Genomic DNA, 22,617 nt, shown 5'->3' on the forward strand with positions numbered 1-22,617 from the left:
GCAAGGAAACTGTGGATGCGTTTCCTGATTACTTCAAATCAGTATACATCATTAGCGATCCAGAGAATATATCACTCGACTATGATTATAACGTAGGTTTGTCAAGTTTAGAAATATGCTCGCAGTTAATTTACGACAAAATAATGAATTTGAACCCACATAAAGGGGCTGGACTTGATGGTATGAATCATTCCCGAGTCGAACTATAGATCCTCCCTTAATCTTCTGAATTCTCTCGCCATAGAGACTTTAGGAGGATAAATTGAAAATTTATTTTAATGCAATGCTTGTCCTCTGTTAATCCTGGAAACGTGTGGAAATTTCCAATTCTGCATAATTTGAGGATTAACAGAGGACTTCGTAAGATCCTCTTTGAATTCTCGTTAGTTCTCCATGGGATCTTCCTTACTCTAATGCGCATGCGTAGTAGAGCGCGCCTTTTTTTGAAATAAGAAAAATTTTAATTTTAATGTCTTCAATAAATAATCATTAATAAGCATAGAGAAATATAACACCAATGAAACATTTTATTTAAAATTTAAAAAAAATATATAATGCGATTTTATTGAATAATAAGAAATACTAGGCAGTCTGATAAGTCCCTGAAAAATGAAACACGGAGACGTTTTTTTGGCCAAAGTTGGTTTTATTTTTCAACATACTCTCCTTTTAGGTCGATACAGCGTGTCCAACGATTTTCTTTAGGGAACAAGTAATAGTCGCTGGGGGCCAGGTATGGTGAATACGGTGGCTGAGGAACCAATTCGAAGCCGATTTCATGCAATTTTGCTTGAGCAACGAAGCATGAATGAACAGGCGCATTGTCGTGATGATAAAGCGGTTTTTTCTTCTTCAAATGCGGTCGTTTTTCGGCGATCTCGATTTTCAATCGGTCCAATATTGATGAATAGTATGCTCCGGTTATGGCTTTACCTTTTTCAAGATAGTCCACGAATATTATACCATGTGCATCCCAAAATACGGAGGCCATAACCTTTCCGACCCATTTTTGCGTTTTTGGACGCTTCGGAGCACTTTGGCCCGGTGGAACCCACTGTTTTGCCTGTTGCGATGACTCAGGAGTGTAGTACTGGATCCAGGTTTCATCCATGGTTATAAATCGGCGCAAAAACTCGGTCGGCTTACGCGAAAATAATGCCAAATTTTGCTGGGAAGTTGTCCCACGAATTCGTTTTTGGTCCACTGTGAGCAAACGCGGCACCTATCGCGCGCAGAGCTTCTTCATGCCCAAAACCGAATGCACGACATTGCCCACACGTTCCAATGATATGCCTACAGCATTAGCTACCTCTCTCAATTTCACTTTGGGATCATTCAACATCATATCATGGATTCTTTCGACATTTTCTGGTGTAGTGACCTCTTTTTGGGCGCCCAGACCGTTCAGCATCAACTGTGCTCGTACGGCCACAACAAAACTCGGTAAACCACTTATGAATCGTTCCAATCGACGGTGCAGAGTCCAGGAAATACTTATCCAGCTTGGCCTTGGTCTCGGATATCGTTTTCTTGCGAAGCTAGTAGTGCTTGATCAAAACTCGAAACTCAGATTTTCCTATATTAAAAAAAACTCGGAGGTTAGTCGCTTCTCAGTGCTGTAACTTGTAAATGCGTAAACATAAATGGCTGAAGTTTTTACAGGCGTCATTTGAAGGATCAAGCTCGACGAAAATGGTTCACATTAGTGAATACTAATACCATCTCTTAGAATTTTCAGGTACTTATCAGACTGCCTAGTACCTAAACGAGAGTAAGAGCACCGGGGTCGATATCTCTTCCTAATTTTTCTTAAACAATATTAAAATGCTAATAATTATCGAAATTCATTCCAATCTCACATATGCAAAAAATACGATCAATATTTACATTCTTTATTATAATTTTTAACAAATCAAGAAGAGTTGCCAAAAACAAGTGCATTGCAAATTACGTGTGCTGTTATTTAAAGAATTATAAATACCATAGCGCTTTTAATATTTTAAAGAAAATATAGTAATTTTTGTTCTGAAACTTATTTATTCAGCCCATCCCATCTTATTTTGATCTTGAGATTTATTCCAGCTGTAAGTGAAGTCTTTCTGAGGATTCCGGAAAGCATTTCTTGATCTTGAATTTATAGATTTAGATTAATGAAAATATTTTATACTCTCCCAGCAAATCCTAGACATATTTTTCATATAAAGTTGTAGAAATTCTCAATTATCGCAAAGCAAGATTCATGGGGCTCCTAGCGAATTCTTCTCAATTTGCCCCAATTAGTTTCTTAGATACATAGATAAACGTTTATTTTTCGGCCTGCTGGCCTTAAAAAATTGCCTAGCTTACACTTCCATCTTTTACAGAATTTTTTTACAACTACATCTTAAAAACTAACAATCATCCACACCTTACCTCTAAGCCGCTCGATTTTATAGTCTAGCCTTCCTTGCCTCGCACGCATGTCGCTAAAAATTATTTTGAATGATTCTTACATGCTCGAATTCGAAATTGATTAAAAACAATTGTTTGCTAACTTCAGTGAACTTCAGTTAATATCGTAACCGAAAAAAATGAAAAATTCAATATTTATGAAGAAAAAAAATTCACTTGACCAGGAATATCAGGGAGCCCTCAAAAAAACTTATGAAATATCTTTTTATATAAACAAAGGCTTGTAAAAAACATTTACAAACAAGAAAAAAGGTGAGGTTTGCCCCTTTTCAGATAAATTTCCCATACGTTCTTAGTCCTTCAACTTGTTTCTTTTAAATTTTATATATAAATGAATCATAGAAATTAAAAAAACGTCTTTAATCACTTTTTCTATCATTCTGTGATAATTTAATGTCTATGCAAAGTTAGATTTACAATAATGTGCAAAACTTGAAGAATAAATCTAAATGGCAAACGACAACTCTGTTCTGATTTTGAATTCTTGCATGGAAAAGCAATTTATAATATAGTTAAAAACAGATTTGTACAGTTAAATGAATTGGCCACTCTGCTGTAACTGCAAATTAAAGAAAGAAATATGTATTGAATTTTACTATTTCTCTCGGAAATTGTACAAGATGTCATAAATGAGTGAATACATTTTGTGTAGAACTCTTTTAACTGCGCAAACTTTTTTTTACTCAATGTTTCTATCAAAAATAATGAATAAAAATATATTTGTTAACGGAATTAGAGGATGTAAAGCCAATGCACGCGTGCGGGCTGAAGCTTAGTGAAAGAATCAGACCTTAAATAGAATAGAAAAATGTGCAATATCACACTGACATTCGAAATTTTACATTCGGCCACCAAAGAAGATCGTAATTTTTGCGCATGGCCAATAATTTGTAAAAAAAAAACACGTGAGAAGACTAAATGACGTTGACGCTCAACGCTGCATGATTGTTCCGCGTGAGTCGTCTGCTTCTTTTCTATTTCCGAATAGACCAATGCGTATCGAGCATTGGCATGCGCACGCATCAGTTTCAATTGTATTACTGTAAAACTGTACTATACAAATTTTAAAGAGGTTAAATGAGAATAAAAAGAGGTCTTTAAATACTAGTAGGTTCGAATGAGAGCTTAGAAAAGCGTACAAAAATTTCAAAGAGACAAAGGAGAATCAATAGAAAACTACATAAGACCTAAGAGCATGAAACGAAAATGTCGAGGACTGAATAGAACCAACAGAGGATTCAATCAGCATTATGGATGATTAACAGAGAATCCATTTTTCGACTCGGGTAGTTTCTTTATTGAATGTGGCTCTGTCCTTTCGGAACCACTATGTATAATATTTTTAAAATTACTTAAAAGTGGCGAATTTCCAAGATGTTGGAAGGTTGCTCTAGTAATCCAAATACACAAAGCTGGCCCTCGACAGCAAGTAATCAATTATACACCTATATATTCATACTGAACGTTGCTTTTAATCTTCTCGATAATATTGTTGCCGATCGCCTCCAGAACTCCTTTGATAAAATACTTGCTGACGAGCAACACGGCTTTCGTATAAATCGATCTACCGTTACAAACCTCACAGTTTATAGAGAATGTATAACACAATGTATGGATTTCAGCAATAAAGTGGACCAATCTATTCTGATCTAGCACAGGCATTCGATCGAGACAATCATAATCTGTCGTAAGCTAAACTGAAAGCATACGGTGTCTCTGAATCAGTACTTTGATGGCTTACAAAAGGAAGGCCTGAGGGTTGAAATTCAAGTCAAAGTCGCGTGACTATAATTCGAAAGTCTATCGAATTCCATTCGGCCCGTGTCACGGCTTTTTTTTAATGGAGCACAGTTTTGAAAATATTGATTTTTGAAAATTGCGGCCCATTTTCACTGATTCAATAGTATCAGTCACCCGGTACTTCTCTCACCAAGCAGCGCTGGCCTGGTGTTGGCGTGCCTGCTTGAATTTCCGCTGCTGCGGGGTTCGAATCTTTTATCTGAAAAATATTTTTTTTTATGTTTCTCCACTACAACCAGCAGAATTTATATAACATCAGATGATTTTGTCACTTTAAAAGCACACACGTGTTATCAAGAGCAACCACGCAAATAATGAAGAGAAAAAAGAAAAGGAAGATAAAAATGGAATCATCAATAATTATTAATAATTCATCATATATATTCTCATAATATTAATAAATAATTTTTATTAATTATTAATTAGCAATTTATTATTAATTAATTAAAATGAATAATGGCAATAATTCGAACTGTTTATTATGTAGAAAAAATTATATTCAAAAGATTCGAACCCCACAACAGCGGAGTCGCAAACAGCCACGCTACCACCAGGCCAGCGCCGTACAGTGGGGGAAAAAGGGACAAAATTTGCTAGCTTAGCTAGGGATTTTGTGGAATTAGATGTCGTGGAATTGGATTTCGTAGGCTTGGGATTTGTGGGCTAAGGATTTGTGGGCTTGAGATATTTGGGTTCGGGATTTCATTCGGATCGGTAAAGATTTGTGACGGCTAGCGAATTTTGTCCATTTTCCCCCTATTGTGCCCCGCTGGATAAGACACGTGCCGTGTGACTGATACTAGCGAATCAGTGAAGCTAGCCGCAATTTTCAAACATTAATATTTTTAAAACTGAGCTCCGCTAAAAAAAAAAGTTGTGGTGGGCAACGAAATATCCATGAGAAAGGAGAGCATTTTAAATCATTTTCGAAAGAACCCAGGCAACAGTTTTCGAAAAACTGATTTTGAAAAGAACTTGTAATGTAAGTATTAGGCTAAAAAAGATAAATTATTATAAAATCTGTCTTCTTGAAATCTATTTATTTATTCTTTTAATTTTTGACTCTTCCTGCTATGCTTGCAGATGTCCCCCTAAACATGATTCAAGATTTAATTTTTCAACACGATGGCTGCCCTGCATACCGAGCGAGAACTGTTTTAGAGTTCATCAATCAGCAATTTGGGAATCGTTGGATATGATACAAAGCACCAAACCAAAGAGCAGCTGATTACATTCAGTCGCCACCAAGGTCAACTTGAAATTAAAATACGGAAGAAAGTTTAACACGTGAACTGTTGTAAATTTCGTGAAACTTTAAAATTACATTCATTAGATTTCATTAAAGCTTTCTTAAAATAGACATAGTTTTCGATTAGAAACAGTAGAAAGTTTAATCTGAGCCAAAGGCTTCTTCAAGGATGGGCGTCTCTGATGCTGGAAATTATCCAGAGGGCCCCGTAGGGTCTGACCCGACGGGCTACGGCCTGTTTGACGATTGGCGGACGTCAATTCGAGCAATATTTGAAACATCAAGAACGATAGACAGAATAAAAATGTCTATCAAATTTAGCTCCTTATTTTCTCCAAAAGAGAATTAATCGAAGGTAATTCATTATTTCCGGTTATAGAAAGAAGTGTTGTAGTTCAAAATTACTTAGCAATTTTTCGAAAGATCCTAAAAGCTCCCCGTTAAAAAAGAACACGCTTGTTTGGATTTTCCTGTTGAACAGATACTGAAAGAACTTGAGAAAAAAGAGGATTGAAATTTTCTATTAAAATTATTGAACTATTTTCCGAAATAAAAAACAAGAATGTTAATTTTAAATACTTATAATTTTTTTTGTAAGCGCCTCCCATCAAAAAGGAACACGCTTATTTGGAAACTACCGTCCAAAAATACTGAGTTTGTTTGAAAGACGACTGAAAATATCTATCCAAGCAAATTCATTATTTTCCAAATTAAAAACCAAGAATGTTAATTTTAAATACTTAGAAATTTGTATCAAAGACGATTGAAAGTATCTACCTAATGTAACTCACTATTTTCCGAAATAAAAACCACTTAAAAAACGTTGGAGAAAGACGATTGAAAATGTCTATCAAAGCCAGTTCCGTATTTTCGTCTGAAGATCGCAACGTATAAAAAAACGAAAAAAATGAAATATTGGAAAAGGAAAAATTTTTTTCCTGAAACCCACCGCAAATCAACCCCCAAAGTAAAAAAAATTCTATGAAAATAGCCAGTTTTGAAAAGGAAAAATGTTTTTTTAACTTTGAGGGTTGATTTTGGGTGGGTTCCACATGCACTAGAGGGATGAAACTTTTTTATGGTATTTTTGGCACAGAATACTGACACATTCAGGAAAAACATTTTTTCTTTTCCAATATTACAATTTTTCCGTTTTTTTGTAAGCGTTGCGAACTGCAGACTCATATTGTAAGAGAATTTTGCAGAATTCAAAGGGAGTAATTCAAAAAATTTTAATTAATTTCTGTAGAACTCGGGAGAATTCTGGGGAATTCTAAGAATTCAGATGAATTCTACATTCAGGTGGATCCAAACTTGTATTCTCACACACTCTCAGCGATGGCACATGGGATGTTGGCTACCTAATGCATATTTTTTATTGTTAAATCTTTCATTACTAATTTTCTTGGTAATTATGCACTCAATCCAATTTTTGTATTGACCATTCTCTTTTTAGTTTTTCACAAAGAATCAGAAAATATTGATTTTAATGAAATGTTCATTTTATCTCGTCTCGAAGGAAATGAATATAACATTTATTTAAATTCAATGAACAAGAATGGAATCTTTCATCACTGTCTGATTCAGTGATCTCAGACTTCATATCGCCCTAAAGTGGAGCTAATATAAGCAACTTTTTCCGTCGATACGCTACGACAAAAAGAAAGAAGGAATACATATTGAAAGTTAAAAATGTGATATATAGTACTATAGTTGATTTTACATAACATTTGCAAGCTAGTAAAAAATTACAATTATTTAAAGCGAAATTATTCTTATTGTACAACGGAATTCAAGGAATTCATGAAATTCGAGAAACTTATGGAATTCAAGGAATTGATATAATTCAAGGAATTCAAGGAATTGCTAAAATTCAAGGAATTCCTGGAATTCATGGCATTCAAACAAATAAATTTATTATTACAATTCAAAGAATTCGGTGATTCATGGAATCCATAGAATTCATGGTATTGAAAGATTTCATCAATTTTAAGCTTTATTAACTTTCCAATAGTACATTCATTCCATTTACGAGCAGTTTTTAAATGTGTAACATCTAGGTTCATACATATCCATAATAAACGCTATTTTATATTATCCGGGAGTGTTTTTCACTTATTAACAATTCTATCAACTCCTACCCTTTACACGCAAACGGTTCATCTCTTTATAGTCTTTGTGTTATTAACAAATGGTCCTTCGATCCAGATCTTATTCGCGGTGGATTTGGATTTGAATCAAATAGTGTGTAAAGTGTGTGCAAATTGGATTACAGTGAAATTGTGCAAGGATGAGTGACAAAGAAAGTGTTGTGCGTAAAGACGCTATGGACAGGGACGAGCCTAAAAGGGCTAACAATAGCGAAACGGGTAGTAGATCTGAAAGTGAAAGTGTCGACCGTACCGTCGTTGAGCAAGCTTCATCGCAAACTAACGGGACTCGTGGACCAGGAGCGGAGCTTGGGGAGACGAGCACCCCAATCAGATCTGATCCAGAAAATCGGAAAAATTCTCGTGAGAATAAGGGCTTGTCTCCACAGAGCTAGGGCTATGTCGGCAGTCAGCAAAAGGGTCGAGGGGGCCGGCGTGGGGGAACTTCTAGACGGACAAGAGGGGGAATGACCGCCGCTCTTCACAAACAGAACAGGCACGCCCGAAATCAGCTGATCTTAGAGCCGGCAAACTGACAGCCGGGCAAGTACAATTGCATCATGAAAGACGAGCTGAATCCGAGCGCCTGAGTGAACATTCCCACCGGTCAGTATCCGAACCAGGGTCAAAACGTATTACTTCAGAAATTTCCGTTTCAAGCTCAATTGCTCGCAAACGTCGTGAACTCCGTCAAGCCGAAGAATTAGATCGTCTCGAAGAAGAAGCGGAACGAAAGCGGCTTGAACGAAAGAAAGCAATCCTTAAACTGCATTCACAACTTGCAAAACTCGAAGAAGCTGATGTGGAAGAAAGTGAAGATCAGCGTTCGAGAAAATCTGAAGACTCAAAAAATTTGATGAAATCAAAAGTTCTAGCATGAAGGAGTCAGAAGGGAACAACAATGAAGATGAACAGACAAACCCGGACGACAACAGAAGTGACAAGCTTTGAAAAATACCGTGCCCGACAGGCAATGACGAAAGACTTACCCAGCTTCAGTGGAGAGGTAAGAGAATGGCCACTTTTTTTCAGCATTTATAAGAAATCGACAGAGGCATGCGGATTCTCAGCGAACGAGAATATCAATCGCCTTCAAAAGTGCCTGAAAGGAGTAGCTTTGGAAGCAGTGAGAGCACTGCTGATGACTGGCCGGGAAGACGAGGTGATAGAAACTCTGGAGCGACGCTTTGGTCGACCGGAGTATGTTATTAAAGATTTAATGTGTAACATCACTAGTTACCTAGAAATCAAGGAGAACCGTCTCCAATCAGTGCTATTATTTTCAGATTCTGTCTCCAATTTTGTAGCCACAGTCCAAGCGCTAGGAAGGCCTCAGTATTTGAACAATCTCATGTTTTTAGACCTATTGGTTGCAAAGTTGCCTCTCGCTCAAAAGTTGCAATGGGCTGCTGTTTGTGAACAGGAAACAGATGTTTCAAATATCGCAGTGTTCGCACAGTGGATACGAAGGCAAGCTAATTTAGTGAGTAAGGTGTACGACCCTAGTGTACATAAATTAGAGTCAAAAATGAAAAAAGGCGCGGTGATTGGTGCGGTTTTGGACATGAACAATGAATCAATGAAGTGTGTTTACTGTGAAAAGGACCATCATGTATCAAAGTGTGAAACTATAAAGGACGTGAATGTAGCTGAACGTTGGAATTGGGCAACAAAAAAGCGGTTGTGTTTTTCCTGCCTGAAAACTTTGCATTCTATCAGAGACTGCAGAAGACGACGATGCAACAAAGACGGCTGTCCGAAACGACATCATCCATTGTTGCACACGGATGGGCAAAGATCGACAGAAACAGTCTCACAGAAGACCGATGAAGAAGAGTTCCCGGAAAAGGTTCATATAAACGTTGTACATCGTCGGAAACGTCACGTTTTTATGAATGTTTTGCCCGTAGTTCTGAAGGGTCCAGCTGGAGAAATCGACACATATGCTTATCTGGATTGTGGTTCATTAGTCACGGTAATTGACGCAGAGTTAGCTCGAAAACTGGGTTTGAGAGGTAAGTTCGCACCTTTAGTGGCTGAGTGGACGAACGGAGTTACCCTAAGTGAACCAACGTCACGACAGGTAAATCTGACAATTCGAGGTCCTTCAGACAGAGATTTCACACTTACTGACGTACAGGCACAGAATACACTGAATTTACCGTGATCCACAGTAAAAATCGACACTGATGTCTGGCAGCATCTCCGAGGATTACCTTTGTCAGATATACTGCATGCGCAACCTAGAATCTTGATCGGAGAAGATCACAGTGAATTGCTAGTAGCTCGCAAATCAATTTCCGGCCCTGGAAATTCTCCCATGACCTCTCTCACTGCTTTAGGCTGGGTTGTGCACGGGAAGTGCAAAATAGACAGAGCCGAACCGGAGTACGTAATGTTTTATCATCGGACAGAAAAGGATGACATCAGCCTGAGAATGAAGCTGCACAATCACCTGCAAGAACATGGTATTTACCACACTTTGCAGTATTTAATGCAAACAAACCGGGGAAAATGCGCCTGGTATTCGATGCAGCTGCGATGTCTTATGGTGTGAGCTTAAACGATAGCGGGCGATCGCCATTGGAGGCGATCTGAAGGAGATGTTTCATCAGGTTCGTATTCGGCAAGAAGATCGATGCAGCCAAAGAATCCTGGGTCGAGATAAGGACACGAATGAGATATTCGTATTCGAAATGCAAGTCATGATTTTTGGGGCAGTGTCGTCACCTTACGTAGCCCAAGAAATTCGGAATAGAAATGCAAAAGAATTTGAAAATGAGTTTCCAAATGCTTATCGATCCATCACACAGAAACACTACATGGATGATTACTTAGACAGTCTGGACACTACGACGGAAGCCATTCAACGAACCAAAGAAGTGTCTTTCATACATCAGAAAGGTGGTTTCGAGATTCGGAACTGGGTGACAAACTCGAAGGAAGTACGTGAATCTCTTCCCCAGGACGCAATTGCAACAGGTTGCAGTCAGCTATCTTTCAGCAGTGAAGATTATCAACGAGTGCTGGGAGTGATCTGGGTACCCGACAGCGATATCTTCACGTTCACCACCGAGTTTCCAAAACTTGACAAGGGAGTCGTCACGGCAGAGAAGTCACCGACCAAGAGGGATGTTCTCAAACTCATAATGTCGGTTTTCGACCTATTGGATTTGCTAGTAGTGATGTCCATCAAAGCTAAAATTCTGATGCAAGACATCTGGAGATCTGGTGCCGACTGGGATCAACCACTACAAGAGAACTTGTGTGAAAAGTGGAGAACTTGGTTGCACTCTCTTGACAGTGCAGCTGCGCTGCGCTTTCCTCGTTCTTATGTTTCAGATATGGGAGCAGTGCAGGATGTCCAGCTACATGTTTTCTGCGATGCCAGTCAGCAAGCCTTCGCAGCCGTTGCCTTCCTGCGACTGGAGGGGGAGAATGGATTTCGGGCGACCTTAGTTATGTCGAAAAGTAGAGTAGCGCCACTAAAACCGATGACGATTCCAAGATTGGAACTGCAGGCAGTGGTTATGGGCAGCAGCTTGGCGAATTTTATTAGCTCAGAGCACAGCATATCCATTGGAAGAAAGTTCATGTGGACCGACTCTCAGACAGTTTTCAGGTGGATTCGATCAGACGCACGTAAGTACCAAACGTTCGTCGCTCATCGAATTGGAGAAATTTTGGAATCGACAGCTCAAAATGAATGGCGATGGGTACCTACTAACGAGAACGTTGCCGACGAAGCCACCAGAGACAATTATCCTTTGGAAATAAAGTCCACGAACAGGTGGTTCTGGACCGGAATTTCTCCTGAGAGACGAGTCTGAGTGGCCACAAGTTTTTCTCTCAGAGCAGCAACAGGAAGAGACCCTTGATTTGAAGAAAGAGTTCTGTGGCACCCTGTCACAGAAGGTAAATTTCGATGTTCTGATTGATTTTTCCAGGTTTTCGAAATGGCATCGGCTGATTCGCACCTGGGCTTGGACCAAATTCGCCGCAAAAAAATGGAGAAACTGGCAACGTTCCCAAGACGCCAAAGATATTGCAGACATGACTCTGACAGTTCCTGAGGTGCAGCAAGCGGAATTGGAAATTCTCAAGATGACACAGGCAGATAGTTTCCCGGAAGAATGTGAAATGTTGAGAAAAAAGAAGGATCTGGCTTCTTCTTCACGATTATACCAGCTTTCGCCGATGATGGGATCGGACGGTCTCATACGAATGGATGGTCGTATCAGAGAAAACAGTGCTGTAAGCCATGCTACGAGGCACCCCGTGATCCTAGAAGGAAAACACCCTGCGGTACGTCTCATGATATACCATTTTCATCTTCAGGCAGGTCACCATGGAAGAGAGAGAGTGCTCAACGATTTGAAGCAGTTATATTGGATCCTGAAGGCCCGAACAGCAGTAAAGAGTACCTGGAATTCTTGTCAGGATTGCAAGAAACGAAGCTTCCGATCGTAAGAACCGATGGATCGCAGTATCCTTTTACAAACGTAGGAGTTGATTATTTTGGTCCATACCAAGTGGCGATCGGTCGAAGAAGAGAAAAACGCTACGGTGTTTTGTTCACGTGTTTAGCTTACAGAGCAGTACACCTGGAAATAGCTCACTCATTATCGGCAGACTCGATGATTATGGCACTACGCAGAATGATGAGCAGAAGAGGGAAGCCGAAACTCATCATGTCTGACAATGGAACCAACTTTGTCGGAGGCGAACGAAAATTGAGGGAGGCAATAGCTGAAATACAAGGCGAAGAACTTCAACGCAGAGCAGCCAAGGAGAGAATAAAGTGGAAATTTATATCTCCAATGAGTCCACATATTGGTGGCTGCTGGGAAAGACTGGAGAGGTCAGTGAAAAGGTCACTCTCAGTAACTCTCAAAGATCAAGTTCCGAAGGAAGAGGTCTTGCAGACTTTATTCAATGAGGCCGAATATTCGGTGAATTCTCGGTCACTTACTTACGTCTCGGACGATCCGAGTGACGTACAGAGCTTGACACCGATGCAATTTCTCCGAGTTTCACCCAGCGAAATTCCCCGCAATCATGGCGCACCCGGAGTCTTCGAACAACGAGACTGTATCCTTCGGAAGCAGTGGCGCAAAGCTCAATACTTTGCAGATCAATTTTGGAACCGATGGATTCGCGAGTATTTACCAACTATCAACAAGCGTACCAAATGGTACCAAGACAGAGCAGATCTAATAGTTGGAGACCTGGTTATCATTGCAGACTTCGGGCAACCACGGAACCAGTGGCTGAAAGGCCGAATATCTGCAGTCTACCCAGGAGATGACGGACGAGTGAGAGTTGCGGATGTCAAGACCACGTACGGAACGTATCGAAGACCTGCGACCAAATTATTCGTCAAGGAGGTAAACGGATGTAATGCAGGCGCACCTGAATTACAGGAGGGGGAATGTTGTGGACGTTGAGAAATATTTCTTATTTGGTCGCCCGCAATTGAAGATATCTACGACACTTGAACGCTGTTTTAGCTAGTTCAGCGGAAAGTTCCAAAGTCCAAATATATTGGAAGGGAGGGGGTGAGCAAGGGCCTGAAGGACTCGGCAGAGGTTGGAGAGGTCAGTTCGCGCGACGACCCGGAAAGTAATAGACAGCTGTCAATCACTTTCAACCTGAAAATCTCATAGTGAGCGATTTGTGCAAAAGTTATTGTGGAGAATCCAGAACTCTATATTTGAACTATATCAAGTGTTTGTCACCGATTAATTTATTTTATTATTGTGTTTTTTCATACTTTCTTTATCAGCTTTATTAACTTTCCAATAGTACATTCATTCCGTTTACGGGCAGTTTTTAAATGTGTAACATCTAGGTTCATACATATCCAGAATAAACGCTATTTTATATTATCCGGGAGTGTTTTTCACTTATTAACAATTCTATCAACCTCTACCCTTTACACGCAAACGGTTCATCTCTTTATAGTCTTTGTGTTATTAACACCGGCCAGGTTTTTTCGCCTAAGAATCCTCTGAGATTTCTATCGGTAGGGCTATGAAATTAAAAAAAAAGCTATTTCTAAATTTTAATCCGAAAACTTCGCAAAGGACTCTTGAGAATTTAATTTCAGCCTCTCTGCTTGTTGTTCATGATTGTATTGTTATTTCAATTTCGGAAAGGACATTTTAAAGCCTTCAAAAAAATTTAGCGAGCTACCTGGACCTTTAAATATATCTACCTAAGTGACTGCGGAGAATTTCTCAGCGCTTTTCAGATCCTCAAGAATCTTCAGCATATACTCTGAGATTTCTATCGGTAGAGAAAAAGATATTTGTCTGGTGTTTTGCACAGGGTCGTGCAATTTTTGATGCTTGCGATGGGCGCTATTTTCCCTAGATACGCCGCTGATAACCAAGATGGCTGGATGTAGTGGAGTGCAACTAGTGACGAAATTGGGTAAGCTGATGGGTAGACCGTGTATTGTTAGATCATGTACCAGTGTATTTACTACAAGCATCAACATGTCGTCGAATGCTTGTCGAAGCTTACAGTGAACATGCTCTTGACAAAACACAGTGTTTCAAGTGGTTTAAAAATTGAAGTGCTAAATTTGATATGAGAAACGAAGTTCGTGGAAAACCACCGAAAAAGTTCGAAGACAACGAATTTCAAGCCTTACTGGATGAAGACGCTATTCAAACTCAACAAGAACTTACGGATAAACTAAATGTATCGCAGAAAGCCGTCTCCATTCGTTAAAAAGCAATGACAAGGATGCAGAAAGTCGGAAAATGGGTTCTACATGAACTAAACGAAAAGCACTGAGAAAATCGGAAAATCACTTGCAAAATTCTGCTCGACAGATTCAAACGAAAGTCATTTCTCCATCGAATCGTGACAGGTGATGAGAAATTGATTTATTTTGAGAATCCTAAGCGTTTTAAATTATGGGTGAATCCCGGCACACCATCGACATCCAGTGCAAGACACAATCGCTTTAGAAAGAAGACAATGCTGTGCGTTAGGTGGATCAAAAGGGTGTTATCTTTTATGTACTGCTAAAACCTGGTGAAACTGCCAACACGAATAGCCACGGACAGCAAATGATCGATTTATATCGAGTATTACAAGAAAACGACCGGATTATCGAAGAAGCCAACACAAAGTCATTTTTCTTCACGATAATGCCCCCATCACACACAGCAGAACGGGACAGGGAAACGATCGAGGCATTCAGTTGGGAAATCTGGTGTATGCCACTTATTCTCCAGACTGGGCTCCGCCGTTTTTCCATGTATTCGCATCACTGGGCCACGCTCTCGCTGAGCAATGCTTCATTTCGTACGAAAACGTACGAGAGTGGCTGGATAACTGGTTTGCTTCAAAAGACGAACAGTTTAATTGGCGTGACATTCATCACCTTCCGCGAGATCGGGTGAGGAAGAGGGAGAGTGAGAGAAAGAGAGGGGGAAAGAAGAGGCAGAGGGGGATAGAGTGATTGGGGGAGAGAGATCAATTGGAAAAGAGCACACATTACAAAACGACATACTTTTAATATCTGCAAAACTTTTTACCTGTTCTAATAGTTACTCTCAGGGTAAATCAAGCCTTGAACTGGGCTGCAGCACTTCCCCGTTCACCCCACGCAGAAGGATTGCGGACATCTCCGATGTCGATGCACTACTATACATATTTTTGGTAATTTACGTCACAAAAATCTTCCCTTTTCGACTCTCCTTTTTGAAACTATGTCCTTAGGGCGACAATTCACGGCGCGACACGTGCCAGAAAAAATAGACGGAGTGAGGAAGCATCGCGAGTGTATGTGACTGCCTGAAGTCCATGTTCGCTCAAAATGCTGATATTGATAAAATGTCGACTAAACCATTTTTGGAAACACGTGCCTCCATGCACGGTTGCTATTCCCTTGAATTATACTCTGTTAATTTGTAATATTAAATTGGTATCTTAGCCCAGGGTATCCATTTTGCAGGTTTTTTCAATATAAATGTTTTAAGCTCAAATGTTGCTTTAATAATCTGGAAACATTATTAATTATTTCCGATTCAGTTATAAACAACATTCTAGTCAACTTATTATTGATTTGTGATTTTTTTTCGGTGCATAACTCGATCATGTGGCGAAAATGTTATTAAATTAGCTATTTATTTTTATGAGTAATTAATGTCTTCCTAATTGTACTTACTGTTTTTCATAATGTCTGCCGATATTTATAGCAATAACGAATATATGAGTTTGGGTCAATTAGTTTATTAAGCTATGTTTTTACTGTTTCCATGATTATAAGTAGTCGAATCGATATTTCGAAAATTTAGTTAGAGTATCGATCCTTCTGACTAGGGGTAGTAATATCAATTTTTATTGATTGCCGAGATACCAATCAATATTGCATTTTGAAATTGATAGATAGCTGAATTAAAAATAAGGATTATACTTCAATAAGGTTTTGATGTTTGATAACAATCTGCATTGTTAATAGACATTTTTCGCTGCGTTAGATCTTACAATTAAAAATAAAGACCATGAGACCTACAAAAATTCTTACTCAAATTCTACTAATTCCGTGAATGCCACGAATTCCATAAAGCCCTTAAATTCCATGAATTTCTTGAATATTATCCATCTATTTTCGAATTTCATGTTTTTTAATGACAATTTTTAATAGACCCCACTGGGTATAGGCACAATTACACTTTCGACGAAATATTCCGTTTACAATATTGACAATATGCTGAGACTGACTTCTCGTCAGGACTCACTAGTAGTTTTGCTCGGATGGCCGGCAGATGGTATTCTATTTCGACGAAGGTTCTCGGCGTGTAACTACACGGATGTAATTCTCGTTGGTCTTGTTAACCTCCTCTCCATCGGAGGCGAAGTTCTGACTTCCCGGAGCAATCTTTCGACGTCCTTAATGGCTTCTGACTATGTGAACGTCGAGGTAGCCCAGTTGAGGTCGGCCTTGTCAGTCAAATAACTGCTGTTCAATTCATAGCCGGTGTCCGAGAATTTATTTGCATCTTGGAGGATCTTGTGCAGCAACGGAGCTGAGGCATCAATGAACACTCCATGCCTTGTCGAATCGACGGCACCTTCGGATTCGTCGTTCTTTATGTTAGCGTTGAACTCCTCAGGTCTTATAAGCTGCAGTTCGGCTGCCATCTCCAGCCTGAGGTTCGACATTTTTTGTTCCAGCTCGGCCTGCTGTCTCCTCAATTCCAAGGTTCCTTAGGACACTAATGCTGGGGAGGAGAGACCAGAGCTATGTATGGAAGAGTTGCATATGCTGACGAACTGGGACGGTATCTCGGTTTTCAGATTTGAGATACGATGATGATTCGTCTGTCCGCCTCGAGCTGGAAACGTACATTACTTAGCGCGCAACGTTCGAAGTGGAATTTTTAAATCGTAAATGCTGTATTTCCCCACTATTTTACCAGATTTGTCTGTCAATTCTACCGTAACCAGTTATGATTTTCGATTTCGTGACGGAGTTCATCAATTTTACTCACACGCGCGATCCACTCGACAATTGAGTCTTGACTCTTGTTCGACATCGGTCAATCTCCAAGGAACTTTTGATGTAGTCAATTTATTTCACTGCCCCTGAATCCTGGCTACATTTTTTAGATGTCTATGGTACCAGTTTACGAAACCATTGAACTCTCATAATTGAGTCTGATCTTTTGAGATAGGGGAGTCAATTATCGGCTGGATTTTCTCGGGATTTGGTTTCATATGGAATACCTCGACAAGGTACCCGAGAAATTTGACCTCTTTACAGGCAAAACCCTTCTCGCGGTTCAAGAGCAATCTAGCTTAAACACCTCAAAGACGAGTGATAAAATGGCACCGTGTTCATCCAGATCCTGACCCACAACAATCCAGTCATCCAGGTACGTAAAAACCTGATCACACCATTCGTTTAGAAAATTTCTCCCAAAAATCAATTTCTATTATCTTCTTTTTATAAGATCCATCAATTGATGAAACGTCGGAGGTGCTCCAGCCAGACCGTAGGGCATCCTATTATACTCCAGCGATGCCTTTCCCTCCACTGGAAATACCGTATACTTTCAGTTTTTGTCATCCATAGGGATATGGTGAAAAAATTAACTCATATCAAGAGTTGAAATTATGTTGGCTTGATGGAGTTGGGGTAAGATAGATCTCATATTGTAAATGAGATACACTGATTTCATGGTTTTTTGGTTAAGGTTCGGTAGTTTATGCAAAACCTGGGCCCACCATTTGGTTTAGGAGCAACCACATGAAGCGGTCAAAAGGCTCGAATCCCGACCAGAAAACGCAAAACCACGGGAAACGTTCAAGCGATAAGAAGCGCGACCCATGCTTCAGTTATCTGCTTGAATATATTGGCAATCTAGTCGCGGAACTGTGTTTTGAACATCCAAATCGGAACTGCTCACGTTTCTATTTTTTGAAAATGTATTGTCGCGAGGAAATCGAGAATCCACGGTTTAAACTCCAGACCGTATCGTTGGGTCTTCATTCTCAAAGCGCACGTGCCTGAGCTCCCTCTCCACGAGGGGTTTTTCGAAAGTGGATCAGAATTCCGACGATGATCACTACTAAAGGCATTTGAATTTGACTCGACATTCGCGAGACAACTCGGCAAGTTTCTATTGCCGAGTACACTTGTTAAATTTTCTCCCACTTCAAGACCCTAATTGCGTGAAATATGTGGGAGGGGTTCACCGCGATTCGCAATGTGACCTCGTCTATTTTTATCTTGACGCGGTGATAGTAGCCTCTTTAACAGAATACTCTGCTGGGAGATTACATCATCAAATCGGGTTGTCAACGCTTCTATTTTGCGTTCCAAGACACTATAATTCTGTTCTAAGTCGGAGGTGGCTGACCCAGCTCGGGTAGGAATCGTAGTACGCGATCCCCACCTCCTTCCTCTACCCGCACCCAAGGGAAAACCAGTGTTAGGTGTGTTAATAATTGGCTCGATATTAATCAATACCCGCGTTTCCGTTTCGGTCTCGCTTATGTCGTTGTCGGCCCCCCTCCCTTTCTTTTTTTCTAAAGAGATGGCATGGTCGAGTACGGCCGACAAGCTTCCTTCGACAGCTTTTTGAGATTAAGCTTTGTTAGGCTTTCTCCTCGGAAGTGAAAAGAACATTTCCATTAAAGAACAATTTCAATATCGAGCCGAAATCAATTCAAATTAGGTAATTTTGACAATCCGAAATAATTTATTAATTATTCAATCGACAATTAATTAAAAAGTTAGGATGTGACCCACAGAAGTCTATTAATTAGTTTTTATTAATCCAATTGATCAGAAAGATTTCTTGAATTAATGTAAAACCGCTATATTTACTTCAAAAATAGATAGAGTGGAGTCTGAAGCCATTTTAAATGTTGCTGAATCAGTGGTCCAGAATAAAATATGAATTTTATTCGAATTAATTAAAAAGGTTTTCGGGATTCGAACAAATTTTTAGAAAAATTTTAATTTCAATTATTTTGCCAATGTTTTTCCAATATTTTATCCCTCTCAAATTGTTATGGCAAGATATCAAAACATAACCTTCAAATTTTAAATTCATTCAGTGTTGTTAACTGACAGGGCAAGACCTAATTCCGACAATTTCTTCTAATAATTTAAATTAAATTAAAGCGTTCGAAAACCAGGGCAAGAACTTCGCTAATCGACAACAATCGATTTTTTTCAATTCTCCTTTGATTTGCTTTTTATAACCAAATTCGGTATTAAATAACCAGAATAAGATCTGAGTTATTCAATTCTCCAACAATAAATAATTCGTATCAGATGGCTATGTCAAGACATAACGAATGACCTCTAACCTAGAATTCAATCTTATAATATTTGCTGTTAACGAGGACCAGGGCAAGTCCTAAAATCGGTAAACAATATAAAATACTTTTAAATGATTAAACATTGCATAATGGAACACGATGATCCGACGAACAAAGTATTTTCATCCAATTTTTTGTTTCCGTCGAATAAGCAGAGTAAGATCTTTATAGATCGACTCTGACCGATAACAAGGTTTTAAGTCCCGGACATTGCGGAATTGACAGACAATATCTAATAATCAATTTTACTAGGTGATTAACATATAAGTTTTCTTAACCCTAAATACGTCAAATAAATTTCAAATACTGTATTCACAACTCGTGTAAATTTATATATTACTTACAAGCACCTTAAATTCATACGTAATCTAAAATCACTGAAAATATTTTAATTAGTCAACTACCCAAAAAAAATAAGCATTTAACGTTCGCTGAGTCCAACTTTGTGTTTATAAACACGCTCCGCGTGTATAGTAGTCGAGAAAAGCATGACACATGCACTCACTCAAAGCTTAAGATTACAACAGATAAGCTCGACGCAGAATTAACGTTATTATTTTAAACAAAATTTAAATTGCATATAATTTAGTTGATATTACCCAATTTGCCCTACGTTGCGCACCAAGTTGGACATAATAAAGTTTTGGGGTTAGATTTGACGAGTGATAATGACAATTTTTAGTCCTTCAAAATGTATTCCTTCAGTTGGTGCGGCAAGGGTCACAGCTGCCAATGCTCGACATTTTAACCAAGAGATAATTAATATAAACTGTTGAGCGCCACCTAATTGAATCTCCAATTAGCTGGGAAAAGTCGATAAACTTTTGTTAATGTAGAAAGAGGACATGTGCGCAGGGAGTGTTTATTGGTGAGAACCAATAATAATTAAAAGATACTACAAGCAAATTCCAAATATATAATTATTAACGTTCATGGATAATTTAGTTACTTACATGGCGTTCTATAATCCCGATATTTATATTTCTGTCGCCAGGTCAATTAGTCTTCCAATTTGATTTAAACATATTTCTATTTTCAAATTTTATGTTTCTTGTTGACAATTTTCAATAGATCCCACTGGGTATTAGTGCAATTACACTTTTGACGAAATATTCCGTTTACAATATTGACAATATCCTGAGACCGACTACTCGTCAGGACGTACTACAGTTTTTCTTTACGTACGGTCGGGTGTCTGACGAAAAGTGACTCTCTTCCGGCTCGCCTCGTGCATAAGATTTCGACAACGCTATCGCGCATGACCTAAACGGAGGCTTTAAGACCCTGTATTCAGCACTCGAGCAACGGGACGATCAGATATCTGACCTATCGACGAAATTCAAAACAATTTTAATTTATCAAGGACCTCAAAATGAGTCCTCTCATCTTGACGTCTGCGAATATGTTTGTACTTAAATTATTGAATTCGCTTATGCCATAGTAAATTTCTTGTCATAACGTTTTAATACGATTTTTTAGTCGCAATATAAATAAACTTCTTGTTACTGGGGTAGCATTACTTAACTGATCAACAATTAGGTTAAGATTTGAATTATTATCCGCAATCTGGTAACAAAAAGTGCAACCAAACATGTGAGTAAAATATTATTTGAAAAAGTGAACAAAGCACAATCATCTACAAACAAATCGAGAAATTGGGATGTGTGAATACGTCGCCATTCTTGCTAGAAAATTATAGCACTTCTGACAATTTTCCGCAAGTCATGGAAAAATGTTCGATCTATCAGAATTAGGGCATCAATGATTGTACTTCCGAATATCAAATAAGAAAATCCTTCGGCAAATCAGGGTTCATATTGTAAGCCATTTACAATATTGTGTTTCATGGAAATTACTTACCAATAAAGATGAAGATCTGGTGATGTGAATACCGGAGTAGCATGGAAACTGACACCGTCTAGAACAAGGTAATTTTGTAATCTACAATAATCAGACAAAAATTGATCTAAGACACTAATTTAATGTACATACAGTATATATACTTTAAATTATAAACATAAATCACCTTCCGGTAACATTTCTACCATTTATATTTCCTAATTTTAATTACGACAGAATAATATATTACTAGGCAGTCTGATCAGTCCCTGAAAAATGAAACGCGGAGACGTTTTTTTGGCCAAAGTCTGTTTTACTTTTCAACATACTCTCCTTTTAGGTTGATACAGCGAGTCCAACGATTTTCTAACTTTTTGATACCGTCCGAAAAGTACTTGATCGGAAGGTCTCCAAAATACGCCTCAGTTTCAGCTATAAGCTCCTCATTTGAGTAAAAACGCTTACCGGTGAGCCATCTCTTCAGGTTAGGGAACAAGTAATAGTCGCTGTGGGCCAGTTCTGGCGAATACGGTGGCTGAGGAACCAATTCGAAGCCGATTTCATGCAATTTTGCTTGTGCAACTAAGCATGAATGAACAGGCGCATTGTCGTGATGATAAAGCGGTTTTTTCTTCTTCAAATGCGGTCGTTTTTCGGCGATTTCGAATTTCAATCGGTCCAATAATGATGAATAGTATGCTCCAATTATGGTTTTACCTTTTTCAAGATAGTCCACGAATATTATGCCATGTTCATCCCAAAATACGGAGGCCATAACCTTTCCGACCCATTGTTGCGTTTTTGGACGCTTCGGAGCACTTTGGCCCGGTGGAACCCACTGTTTTGCCTGTTGCGTTGACTCAGGAGTGTAGTAGTGGATCCAGGTTTCATCCATGGTTATGAATCGGCGCAAAAACTCGGTCGGCTTACGCGAAAATAATGCCAAATTCTGCTGGGAAGTTGTCACACGAATTCGTTTTTGGTCCACTGTGAGCAAACGCGGCACTCATCGCTCGCAGAGCTTCTTCATGCCCAAAACTGAATGCACGATATTGCCCACACGTTCCAATGATATGCCTACAGCATTAGGTACCTCTCTCAGTTTCACTTTGGGATCATTCAACATCATATCATGGATTTTTTCGACATTTTCTGGTGTAGTGACCTCTTTTTGGCGCCCAGGTCGTTCAGCATCAACTGTGCTCGTACGGCCACAACGAAACTCGGTAAACCACTTATGAATCGTTCCAATCGACGGTGCAGAGTCCGGGTAAT

The 22,617-nt window shown here is 39.1% G+C and overlaps 1 protein-coding gene across 6 annotated transcripts in view; it reads right to left on the reverse strand.

The window, feature by feature from the left end:
• Window positions 1–22,617, reverse strand: part of LOC117183102 (membralin) — a 429,991-nt gene that overhangs the window by 153,924 nt on the left and 253,450 nt on the right. For all 6 annotated transcript variants that reach the window (XR_004468345.1, XM_033376274.1, XM_033376271.1 and 3 more), the window contains one exon: window positions 21,364–21,421. Coding sequence is in view for 5 of the 6 variants with exons in the window: in XM_033376274.1 (XP_033232165.1) it covers window positions 21,364–21,421 (58 nt within the window). In the remaining variant the exon portion in view is untranslated. The remainder of the gene's footprint in view (window positions 1–21,363; window positions 21,422–22,617) is intronic.

The sequence above is a fragment of the Belonocnema kinseyi genome, chromosome 2, assembly GCF_010883055.1.
Source record: "Belonocnema kinseyi isolate 2016_QV_RU_SX_M_011 chromosome 2, B_treatae_v1, whole genome shotgun sequence".
Classification (NCBI taxonomy): Eukaryota; Metazoa; Arthropoda; class Insecta; order Hymenoptera; family Cynipidae; genus Belonocnema; species Belonocnema kinseyi.